General features: G+C 43.1%; 1 protein-coding gene across 1 annotated transcript; it reads left to right on the top strand.

Annotated features, from left to right (window-relative positions):
• The first annotated feature begins 106 nt into the window (after positions 1–106).
• Positions 107–8179, top strand: LOC112404155 (histone H2A type 1-C). Its single transcript, XM_024752007.1, has 2 exons — positions 107–667; positions 8023–8179. Exon 1 carries the CDS (start codon positions 160–162, stop codon positions 550–552), a length of 393 nt encoding a protein of 130 aa, XP_024607775.1. The 5' UTR covers positions 107–159; the 3' UTR covers positions 553–667; positions 8023–8179.
• The last annotated feature ends 3695 nt before the right edge of the window (positions 8180–11874 follow it).

Below are 11874 nucleotides of genomic sequence, written 5' to 3' on the forward strand. Positions count from 1 at the left end.
TATTGGCTACTTAGTTGAATCTTGGTACTAACCAATCAGACAATCGGATTTACTCCCCAGGAAATGCCTATAAAAGCAGCAGTGTTCTATCTGCTTTCAGACTTGGTTTGTTTTGATAAGTACTCTTTTTTTGTTTGTTTCTTTTCTGTTTATTTTGCGATGTCTGGACGTGGCAAGCAAGGTGGTAAGGCTCGGGCTAAAGCGAAGTCTCGCTCTTCGCGGGCCGGTCTCCAGTTTCCCGTGGGCCGAGTGCATCGCCTACTTCGTAAGGGCAACTACGCTGAGCGGGTCGGGGCTGGCGCGCCGGTGTATTTGGCGGCGGTATTGGAGTACTTGACGGCTGAGATACTGGAGTTGGCTGGTAATGCGGCGCGCGACAACAAGAAGACTCGCATCATCCCACGCCACCTGCAGCTGGCCATCCGCAACGATGAGGAGCTTAACAAACTGTTGGGCCGCGTGACCATCGCTCAGGGCGGGGTCTTGCCGAACATCCAGGCGGTGCTGTTGCCTAAGAAGACCGAGAGCCATCACAAGGCCAAGGGCAAGTGATTTGACAGGGATTTGAGTTTCCGGAAGTGCTTTCAAACCCAAAGGCTCTTTTCAGAGCCCCCCACTATTTCAAAGGAAGAGCTAACACCACTTGGAATATTAAAGGAAAAGGAAGGTAAGTTAATTTTTATCCAAGATAACAAGAAGTGGAAGAAAAATCTCTCTAGATCTTTAGAAAAGGCTCTCATTGTTACTAGAAATCTGCCTCTCTGCAGAACGCGGTAAATCGGTTAAGGTCTAATGATCCACGAAGTGGTTAGGCATTTCAGACAGTCGAGTGATCTGCCTTTAGTCAGTAAAGCCTAAGCACGGTTTAACTGCAGGGGTGGATATACGGTGGTCTCAAATGAACATGCCGAGTGAAATGGCCAGAACCTCTTAGAAGCCTCGTTCTAGGCTGCAGACAACCCGTCTTTCCTAATCCCGCAAGGGAGTTAGACTCTCTGCTCCCGCTAACTTTCAACGTATCATCTGAAATTTACCACGTACTGAAAGGGGCTTTTGAAAAATTGATTACCTGGAGTTAACATAATGGTAGCTTAGAACAGACTGAATCTAGACTAATTGTGGCTTCTCCCCACATTTACAAATTGTGAGATTTGGGGCCAATTTCTAACCTGGTAGTTTTGTTGTATGTAAATTGGGGATAGAGTGATGGTGTTTCCATTGATTTTTTTTTTTTCTTTCGACAAACCGCTTAACACCTGTAACCTAGATTAGTGCCTGACATTCAACGAACTATAGTTAATAGAGGTTCAAACGCCTAGGCCCCTAACGCAGCCCCAAAAGGGATAGAGTAGGGCTGCAGGCCTCCCTAAAATAGTTAACTACTAGGGATCTGGTAAGTTAGCTGCTCCAACCCAAAAGTGTCGATCTGGTACTGTGCAAAAATTCCTAGGATCCTATTTTCCGGGATTGAGTCTCATCAAGTAAACGTTTCTTCCGCATGACTCAGTTTGTGCTTGGATGAGTAGGCAAGGAGCCTGAGTAGGCCAAAACTTGGGACCTGTGCGGCCCAGGGTAGACGCACCCTCATTCAAACATCTCTGGAGCTTCACTGAAGCATTTTGCGTGGCATCAGTTCTTTTGGAGCCTTCAGATCCGAGTGTGTGGGGAAAGAGGATCTAAACAGAATCTGGTTCCCGTGAACGCACTTTTCTCATTCTCATGTTGGCAGACACTTTGCGGTCTTGAGGCAGCCTCCATCCCTCTCTTCCCCTCCTCCCGCGCATCCCCCTACCCCCCACCCCCACCCCGGCCTTGAAACTACCAGCCAAAGAACCGGGGCTAGAGGGTCTGGGTGTTTGGTGAAGGCGGGAAAAGAAGTGAGCACCTTGATGGCCGCACGTTAGAATTTCCTTAATTTTTAAGGATAGCAGGAATGAAAATCAGTTTGGGGAAGGTCCGGCCTCACAGCATTTCAGGTAGGGGTCCACTGAGAGGACCGGGTTCTTTACGCCCAGCATTTCTTGTATGTTGGAGAACTTGGATCCTTAGGTTGCAATTGCTTTATATAAGCCTTGGGATACTTTTCATTGACTTTCCAGGTTGCCTTTGAACCCAGCTCCAACACTTAACTAGGTGGGTGACCTTGGGCTAGGTGCTTAACTTCTCCCAGCGTCCATTTCTTCCTGTATGCCTTTGCTTGTCTTGTGATGAAAAGAGTGGATTCAGCAGTGTGGGTTCTGAAATTAGAACGCGGGGAGCTCAAGTAATGGCCAACACTTAGTAAGCACTTACTGTGTGTCAACATGCTTCCAGCATATTAATTTAACCCAACAATCTTAGAGATAAGTACTATTCCTATCCCAATTTTAAAGATGAAGAGACAGGAAGACAGCATAAAAAACTTGTCTAAGCCCCAAGGTCAGGAAGTCAATACTTCTAACCACTGGCAATTTTATAACCAACTGCTCCCTAAGAGGTTGTCAGAATAATGAAAGGAGTAAAAATTCAATACATAATTGATTTAACTTTGCCCACATACCAGAATGTTACTAATTGTATCGTAAACTCTGTGAAAAATTTAAGAGAAGGAGGAGAGGTAATCTCCCTGGAATCTACATAAGGGAGGGAGGTAAATCCTGACAGTGTGCTAGCCACATATTTTTGTGTTAACCAATACACTTTTGATTTAGTACGTGACAAGTGAAACAAGGGGACAAGTGGGGAGATGGTTTAGTAAAGAACCAAAGGAAAAAAAAAAAAAGAACCAAAGGACTTGATAAACTAATTTATTGTGGTAGGTGAAGAAAGGAGTTAGTGAGGACTTGAATTCTCCCCTCTGGGCTCCAATAACAAAACTTTGTTTTGGATTACTTAAGAGTGAATGATACATCGTGTTAATTTTGTGTGTTTCACTGAGACCTCCTTAAAGTCAAGGACCACATCTTGTTAAATTGTTGATAGTCAGCATAGACCCTGGCATACAATAAACACTTGATAATCGGACATTGAGTAAATGTTGAGCTGTGTCAGTGGCTGGGCCACATTGAGTAAATGTTGAGCTGAGTCAGTGGCTGGGCCATCAGGAAGTACTTTGTTCTAGAGGGTCAGTTATTACCAGAGGAGACATTAATTACATGCCAGACTAAAGGCTGCTAATAATATCTTCTCTTACCAGTAGAAAATCCCTTCTGAAAAATCCAATTTGCATTGGCAACTTATTTTGGGAGCTTCAAAGAAACACAGAAGGTGCCAATTGATAACCTCTTACCTAAAAGGTACTGCTAAGAGGCTATTCCCTAAGCAGAGGACATTCCTCACAGCTCTGGCCTAGCTTCCCCTCTCCAACATAGTTCTTCACCTCCTACTTTGAAATGTCACTGTTTATATCCAAAAGCCCTAGTTAGCACTTGGGAAAATTCTCTAGTGGGCAATAAACTCTCAGTAGCTTTAGTTGGTTTCCAGCCCTTGAGTAGGTCTCCATCTACCATGCCTCAAGGGTCCTGGAGAGAACCATATAAATTGGGGCAAGTTGATGTGAATCGTAAACCCAGGGCTTCCAGTTACTGAAGACACCTGGCCACCAGGGACAAGATATGTATTAAAGGGATTTATTGAGATGTGAGGCTGAGACAGAATCATCATTCAATTATATAGCATATTCCGAACAACACAGATCACTTTGATACAGCATCGCCAAATAAAAAATCTTCTTTAAAATTTCCAAATAATCTGTGCAGCAATATCCTTTCCTTTACTCCATCCATTATCCATTCACATTCTATTTTTAAAATGTATCATTTGAACTCTTTTTTACAAGTGTGATACATTTTATAACCAGTTGTAAAAAAAAATTGTATATTTTAAGGTTAGAAGTAGGTTACCTTCTAGGGATTTGTCGCCTGTTGAGCCTGAATTATAATTATAAATGTAAATATTCCTGTGAAGTATAATGCATGTGGGTTACTAGGAAACATTAGGAATTTAATTGAGGAATCCCCGTACATACCAAAATTGAGAATAAGGGCTCACATGTAGCCCCAGTATTCTTCCCTCTCTATTTTATTTCAGTACCTTGATCTTGTAGCAAAATAAGATTAGCATCACCAGGAGGTCTACCAAAAGGCAGATTATAGTCTATATTTATACCCATAAAACTGTATCATTAATAAGTAGACAAATTTATGAAAAAACTCAATAAGTATAATCATTATAACGCCAAAAGAATTTGGAACGTAACATGTATACTTTAAAATAAAACGAATTCTAGGACATGGAATTAATGTAGTCATATTGAAAAAAATATCAGAAATTCATTGGACTTAATTAGATTACAGTTGTTAGCTAAGTTGTAGTTTAGGAAGGGTGATAGGACAAGCATCTGTTAAGACCTAGACTTACACGTGTTACTTATAATTGAGGTTCTTTCTGAAAGAAGCAAGTGTGCTAAGTTTCAGGGTCTCTGCTGTATGTTGCTTGTCTGCCAGTTGGAGCTTAAACTTTTACCACGTTCCTCACTCTCACAGCACCAGGCAGCAGCAGCTGAGCATGTCTATTCTTCCCTGTACTCAGTGATAGCCTGAGCTGAAAGTACAGGCCCTGACTTTACGCCATGACAAATTGCCCTTGCATTCAAAATCTATCTCAAAATGGCTCTATCTGAAAATGCTCTAAATTTTAGAACCTTGGAGCTCAGTACTAGCCCCTGTTTACTCTGTCTCCTTGATGATTTTTATCAGTACTGTAGTTTCAAAGTCTGTCTATATGCAATAAACTTCCAATTTTACATCTCCAGTCCTGCTGTCTTCCCTGAAATGCAAATGTGTGCATACAGATTTCTACTTGACACCTTCGCTTGAAGCCCTAACGGACCTCTCAACCTAAATACATTCAAGACACAAGAGTTACATTATGCTTCCTAAGCCTGTTATTCCCTCCAATCCTCCCCAGCTCAGTAAATGACATTACTGTAAGTCCATTTATTCGAGCGAAAATTCTAGGAATGAGCCTTGCTCCCTTTCCTTCATCTCCACAAATCCAAACTATCTGTAAGTCACTTCACCTATACCTTTAATACATATCTTAATTTATTTACCATACTCCTTACCATGACCTGAAGAGCCATCCATGACCACCCTGGCCTCTGCCCACCTCCCTGACTTCATCTCCATCTCCCTGTCCAGCTACACTGATCTCTCTTCCACCTGCCAAGCCCTTTGCTGCTTCAAGACATTTGTACTGTTGGTCTCTTTCTCTGCAATGCCCATCCTCTGATTTTTCTTCTGGCGAGCGTGTTCTCAGCTCTTCTCCAGACAGGCCTATCTGAAATAGACCTACCCAGATGGATTAAAGAGCTAAGTATAAAATACAAATACTAGATGAAATTTTAGGGACACACTTTGTATAAATTCAGTTTTGTATGTGTGTATTTTGAGGGGGAGGTGTCATTATTAAGCCAGGCAGGAAACACAAATGCCATATAGGAAGGGACACAGACCACATAGGACAAAAATAAACTTAAGATGCAATATTCCATAAAAAGAGTAGAAAACAAGCAGTAAATTGGGATAAAGGATTTGTAAAACATTATACACAAAAGGTTAATGACTTTAATTTACAAGGAAGACCTGCAAGCTGCTAAGAAAAGGGCAAACAATAATAGAAAAAAATTACTGAACAGGATATTTTATACCTTTTATTAAATTCAAATAGTGCATATGAGAAAAAACAAACCAAAATACATAGAACTGTTCACCTTCCTAAAAGTTAGGTTATGCATATCATAGCCACAAATGAATAGCATTTCCCACCTATGGATAGACAACCACTAAAACCAATAATACCTAGGATGCTGAGGATGAGGAAGGAGTGCCACAGTCATATTATCTTTTGAGAAAATTTCCTGGCAATATATATTAAAATTTATTAAGACACACTCAACCTTTCGTAATGCAAAGCAATATCAGATAGATAGATAGATAGATAGATAGATAGATAGATAGATAGATAGTAGAAACTAGGGAAGAGACGGTGTCTACCATCTAGAAATAAAAGCCCCATTATGTGAGGTTATATGAGGAGAGATTGTTAACCTGTATAAACATGTGTGTAAAGTGTTAAAAGGAGCATGAATTAAGTTTGTAGCTTCAAGTATAGAAAGTAAAATAAAAAAGCAATCTCCCGGGCTTCCCTGGTGGTGCAGTGGTTGAGACTCCACCTGCCGATGCAGGGGACACGGGTTCGTGCCCCGGTCCGGGAGATCCCGCATACTGCGGAGCGGCTGGGCCTGTGAGCCAGGGCCACTGAGCCTGCACGTCCCGAGCCTGTGCTCCGCAACGGGAGAGGCCACGACAGTGAGAGGCCCGCATACCGCAAAAAAAAATAAAAATAAAAAAAATAAGTAACCTCCCTCTGCTCACGTCTCACTCCAAGTTACTTTCTATCAATCATCTTGTTGAGATTCTTTAAAATACATTCTAAGATTTTATTTATCAGCTCCCTTGTTGTTTGCCTCTCCCCATTATACTCTCTGTTTCATGAAGTGAGACCTGGTCTGTGACGTCCTAACATCTAACAGAAGGCCTGGGACTCAACTCGCTGGTGAATGAACCAGGGAATGGATATTGTAGCCCCAAAAGCCTTCTCAGAGCCCAGAAAGCACATGGTTATCTGAATTTCTGTGTAAAAATGCCCACTAACCATTGTTAATGCACTGCCTACTGCCCTATGCAGCTACCAGGACCGCAGTGAAATTTGGAAGTACCATATACACCATTTGTTTTCCACACTCTACCTTTTGCCAGTTTTCTGCACTAACCTCACCAGACTTAATGTTTCCTGATAAGTCTCAGTGACCCAGGAAGCTCAGTTTCCTTTAAGGGCCTGTCTTCTCTGCTGGCTGATACCATGTATAAAAGAATCCTCTTTAATACCCTACTGGGTCTGTGGTTACTAATGCTTGCTTAGAGTCATGGAAGGAAAAGGGTCACACAGCTGATGTGTGTGACCAAATCAATGCTGTTTCATCCCCTTACAATGCCTGCTCTGCACATAGGGCACCTTGGTGGCTTTTACAGTCTAATGCTGGATTATACAGTTTACACGATCGTCTACAGGGTAAGTTTGTTGAAAAATTCTATCATACATCTCCACTCCCTGGCATGTCACATCCTCAGTAAATACTCAGAATGAATCCTCAGAATTAATGTGTTGGCAACAGAACTTATATCTGCACGGAAACGGAATAATCACTAAGCCGCAGGGATTTGTGAGTTTATTTCCGGGTGATGTACCTTTTTAGCTACCACTCGGTTTTAAATTCCAGTTGCTACATTTGGAGGGAGATACATGACTGGTACTTGAGCTACTTTGTCCAAGATAGGCCACTGGCCACATGTGGCATTTTAAATTTAAATAAAATAATGAAATTAAAAATTCAGGTACTCAGTTGCACTAACCATATTTCAAGTTGCTGGTGGCTTCTACATTGGACAGATAGATGTAGAACATGTCTGTCAATGCAGAAAGTTCTATTGGTAGCACACCGGGTTAGGTACTTTTTGTCCCTCTGGGCTAACATGTTCAAGTGCACTTAACCAGCTCCCTCCAGTTAGCATCTGAGGATACAGTTGCCTGATAAAATATAGGATGTTCAGTTAAATTTGAATTTCAGTTAAGTGACAAGTAATTGTTTTAGTATAAGTATGCCCCCAAATATGGCATGAGACATGCTATAATTCAACAAAAGATGTTGTTTATCTGAAATTCAGATTTAACTAGGCATCTTGTATTTTTATTTGCCAAATCTGGCAACCCTATCTGAAGAGCGAAATTAGAGCATTTCCCGGGGAGGCTGGGTCCTCTTACCATGGGGAGTGTGTATATGAGGAAATGAAAAGGGCTGATACACAGAATGAACCAAACTCATTATGAGGAAAGAGGTTTGTAAGTTTTTCTGCATATGTTGAGGAAGGTTAAGAAAGAAGTTCTCAAATACATTTACTTTGGTTTCTTCTCTCCCTTTAGGTTTCAAAATCTTCTCACTACAAAGAGATGCCTAGATCCAGAGTGTCTGTCAAACTCATCAATTCTCAGAAATAAATGGATTGGCATCTGTGTTCTGACATCATTGATTGATTCTGTACCTGCAAATTTTTTCCTATTAAAAACTTACTTGGGTTTCTTTCTTCGTGTGTACTGTGTGTCTTAGGGATAAGGAGAGTAAAAGGGAAGGGGTGGTAAATATTATTGTGGAGAAGCTCTCTTTAGTACAAAATGTACCTAATTTCTTGAATAAGTAATACATTCACAGGGTTCAACCAGATCAAAATAACAAGGTATATGTTGAGAATCCACTCCTCACTGGATTACCCCACTCTCCCTAGGTAACATTATTTTCCTTGTGTATTTGCCTATTGTTAATTCGTGCTGATGTGAGTCAAGAATGAACGCATGTTTTATCTCCCCCATTTTTCATTCTTAAGAGATAGCAGACTGTATACACTTACTCTTTTCTATAACAGTATATCTTGGGAAACTTTCCAGTTATGAACATAGGGGACATCCTGTACACTGTCTCATGGTATTGTACTGTGAATGCATCACAAGTACATCACAGTTCATGTAACCTGTCTCCTGTTGGTAGGCACATAAAGCAATTCCAGAATAACAAACCCTGATGTACACCAAAATGGAAATTGTTCTCATATTCCTCTGGGATGGTGGAAAATGAACAGAAATTCAAGTCACTCTTGGCTTGGACTCAAGGTTCTTCTCCTTAAAAACTGTGGCTTGAGGCTTCCCTGGGGGCGCAGTGGTTGAGAGTCCGCCTGCCGATGCAGGGGACACGGGTTCGTGCCCCGGTCCGGGAAGATCCCACGTGCCGCGGAGCGGCTGGACCCGTGAGCCATGGCCGCCTGCGCGTCCGGAGCCTGTGCTCCGCAACGGGAAAGGCCACAACAGTGAGAGGCCCGCGTACCGCAAAAAAGAAAACTGTGGCTTTAGCCAAGCTCATTTTGAACCCCAGTTTCTTCATCTGTAAAATGGAGGTAATACGTACCTTAATTAACTATGAAAATGAAAAAGAAAATGTTTGGAATTCTAAAGAACAGCACAAACAAAATTATTTAATTTTTCAACATTACTTCTTTTGTGAGAGTTATATGTAATAAATTGTAATAGGATCAGGCTCCCCAAATTCCAGCCTGGCATGAAGAAATGAAATATGGTACCAAGACAGAGGAAGATAGTTTCATTAATTACCTGGTTAAATGGCCATTTCCTCACGCAGGAGTTAGAAGGCACACCCTCCCAATCTGCCTGCCCCTTTGCCCCTTCTGCTCTTTCCTCTTAAGTCAAGGTCAGGTTTTAAGAATGTTTCTGCTACTCTAGTGTCTGTGTGTTGGGGACTGGGGGTCTGGATGGTCCACTGCTGTATTGCCAGCTCTCAGCTGGTGTCTGACATTGCCTGGCATGTACTAATCACTCAGGAAATAGCTGATAAATTCCTAAGGCTGGGTTGTAAGAAGGACACACCCAACTTAGTCTTAAAAAATACCTATATAAGTCTATACAAAGTGGTTTGTGTGTGTACACACATACATATACATATGCATGTACACACAGCACAGACATGCAGTGAAATATTCTGGAAAGACATGCGAATCTGGAATGAAAATACTTGGGTCTGTATTCCAGCTCTGCCATTTACCAAGTGTCTGACTGGGGGTGAGTCACCTGCCATCCCTGAAAAATCAGGCTTTTCATCTGTAAAATGGGATAATAGCACCTCCCAGAGTTTTGAAAAACCAGTCAAATGAGAGCACGTGAGAAAGCACTTTGTTCCTTGTAAAACCTAACATAAACACGTGCAAGCTTATATAAAGATAGAAGTAGAGATAGAAATGATCTCTCACCTGTTGATCCATTCACAAATGTGGGCAGTTGAAGAGGATGTTGGGATTTCCAAGTTGGGATTTGCCAGCTTCCACCTGCAGAGATTGAGGTGACTTAGGTTGTGATAAGCCAGACCACTGCCTGCTTCGGGCAGCCACTCCCCCATGGCCGGAGGAAGCTTCCAGAGGAGTGGGCCTGGCAGACATGTGGTGTTGAAATGGCAGTGGATGCACCCACTCACCTGCCACCAGATCTCTTCCATGTTCAGAAGCAGCAGCCCCAGTGGACTGGGTGGGCATTTCGAACTCAGCTGAGCCACCTTTCCAAGAGCAGAGACTCCTAAGACAGCGATGCTCCAAACTGTGCCTACTCCATTTGGGGCTCAGCTTGACTCCCTGGATATGGAGAATCACCCCTACTGGGTACCTGTGCAACTTTGGCAGAGAAAAGAAATATGTGGAAGGCCATTAAGGAAAGGGGCCCTAGATACAGTGGCTCTTTGGGAGGAAAGAATAAAGGAAGGGGAGAACACAGAAGGAAACTTCGATTTCCTTTAGCTCAGTCCTTCAGGCTGTGGATGAAGAGACTGGGGCCCTGAGCAGCTGGTCTCTGTGTGGTCACAAAACAGACCAGTGGTTTGTGCACGTCACCCACAGAGTTATATTTCTGCCCTCGCCGTCTTCATCCTCTCAGGCCTCCATTGAAAAATCTACATGTCATTTTGAACCTTCCTTGCGTTCTATTCCATGTTCAGGGTAACATTGGTAGCCTGGAATTGGCCATAGCGGGAGTATTTACACAACAAGAACTGGCTACAAATCAGTATTTGGGGAGTTTTCCTGGAGAATCAGTTGTTAAACGTTTACCAGCACACCACTACCTTAAACGTCCTTTGTTTCTACCCCATAAAGATACTCTCATACCTCTCACGACTCTGTCTCCGTCTCTCTCTCATGCACACATGTTGCCTCACGCTATTGTGCGGTTTTCCTACCTAAAAGGGTTCTGTCTCACCTCCCAAATGAGCCCCATGTCTCTGGGCTGATTTAATTCCCACAGTCCTATGATCCACACCTACTGTGGAATCTTCTGCATTGTTTCCCATCTGCTGGGTTCTCATATCGACTTTCCAAATTTTATGAGGAACCCTGACACACTCTTCTCACACATCCTCACCTGCCTCACCCCTCACTTCCTTCAAGCTTTTGCTCAAATGTCACCTGCTCAGTGAGACCCTCCCTAGCCTTCCTCCTACTCCCAGAGGGGAGAGATGCCTGCTGGGAGGGTGGCCAAGGTCTGGTGGAGAGTGATGCTGGGAGTGTGGACTGTCAGTACAGCATGGCTAGGAATGCCATGAGCAAAGGCACTGCTAGGACACAAGCAGGGCTATTTAACCAGTGACCCCAGGGATTTCCTCTGGGTTGCCTGGCAATGAACTGGGAACAATGGCTGCTTCTCTCCCTGTGGGAGAATCAGCCAATGTTCTCAGGTGCTGGGAGGCTGGTGCTCCCAGCTGAAACCCTCACAGAAAAGCTTTCTTCTCCTATTCAAGTCTGGTCTCATGCTTTCTCTATGAAAAGGAACAGCACAGGCACTGGGTCCCCTTCTGGAGCACAGCCCCTCTGTGCATCAGGCTGTCCCCTTCCCTGGCACGTGACTCAGAGCTGCCGGAGAGCAGGCACTGCGCATCTGCCGACTTCTGCCCACGAGTTCCAGCAGACACAACAGACACTGTGCCTGCCAACCAGACAAAAGCCCAAAGTACGAAGACCTGTTAGGAGGAGTTAATGACCTCTAGAGGAGGGAGTCGGTGGGAAGGAGTGGCTATAAACAGCTTTCATTATGGGCTGAGATCGAACTTTTTAATCATTATTCTAATCACCTTGTGTCTCATCTTCTCAAATGTTCTTCATGAACGCTACAAACCAACAGCTCTTTCTGAAATTTCTTATTTATCCCTTTGTATTCCTCCCCCACCCCACC

This window comes from Neophocaena asiaeorientalis, unplaced genomic scaffold (genome assembly GCF_003031525.2).
Source record: "Neophocaena asiaeorientalis asiaeorientalis breed wild unplaced genomic scaffold, Neophocaena_asiaeorientalis_V1.1 scaffold165, whole genome shotgun sequence".
Taxonomy (NCBI): domain Eukaryota; kingdom Metazoa; phylum Chordata; class Mammalia; order Artiodactyla; family Phocoenidae; genus Neophocaena; species Neophocaena asiaeorientalis.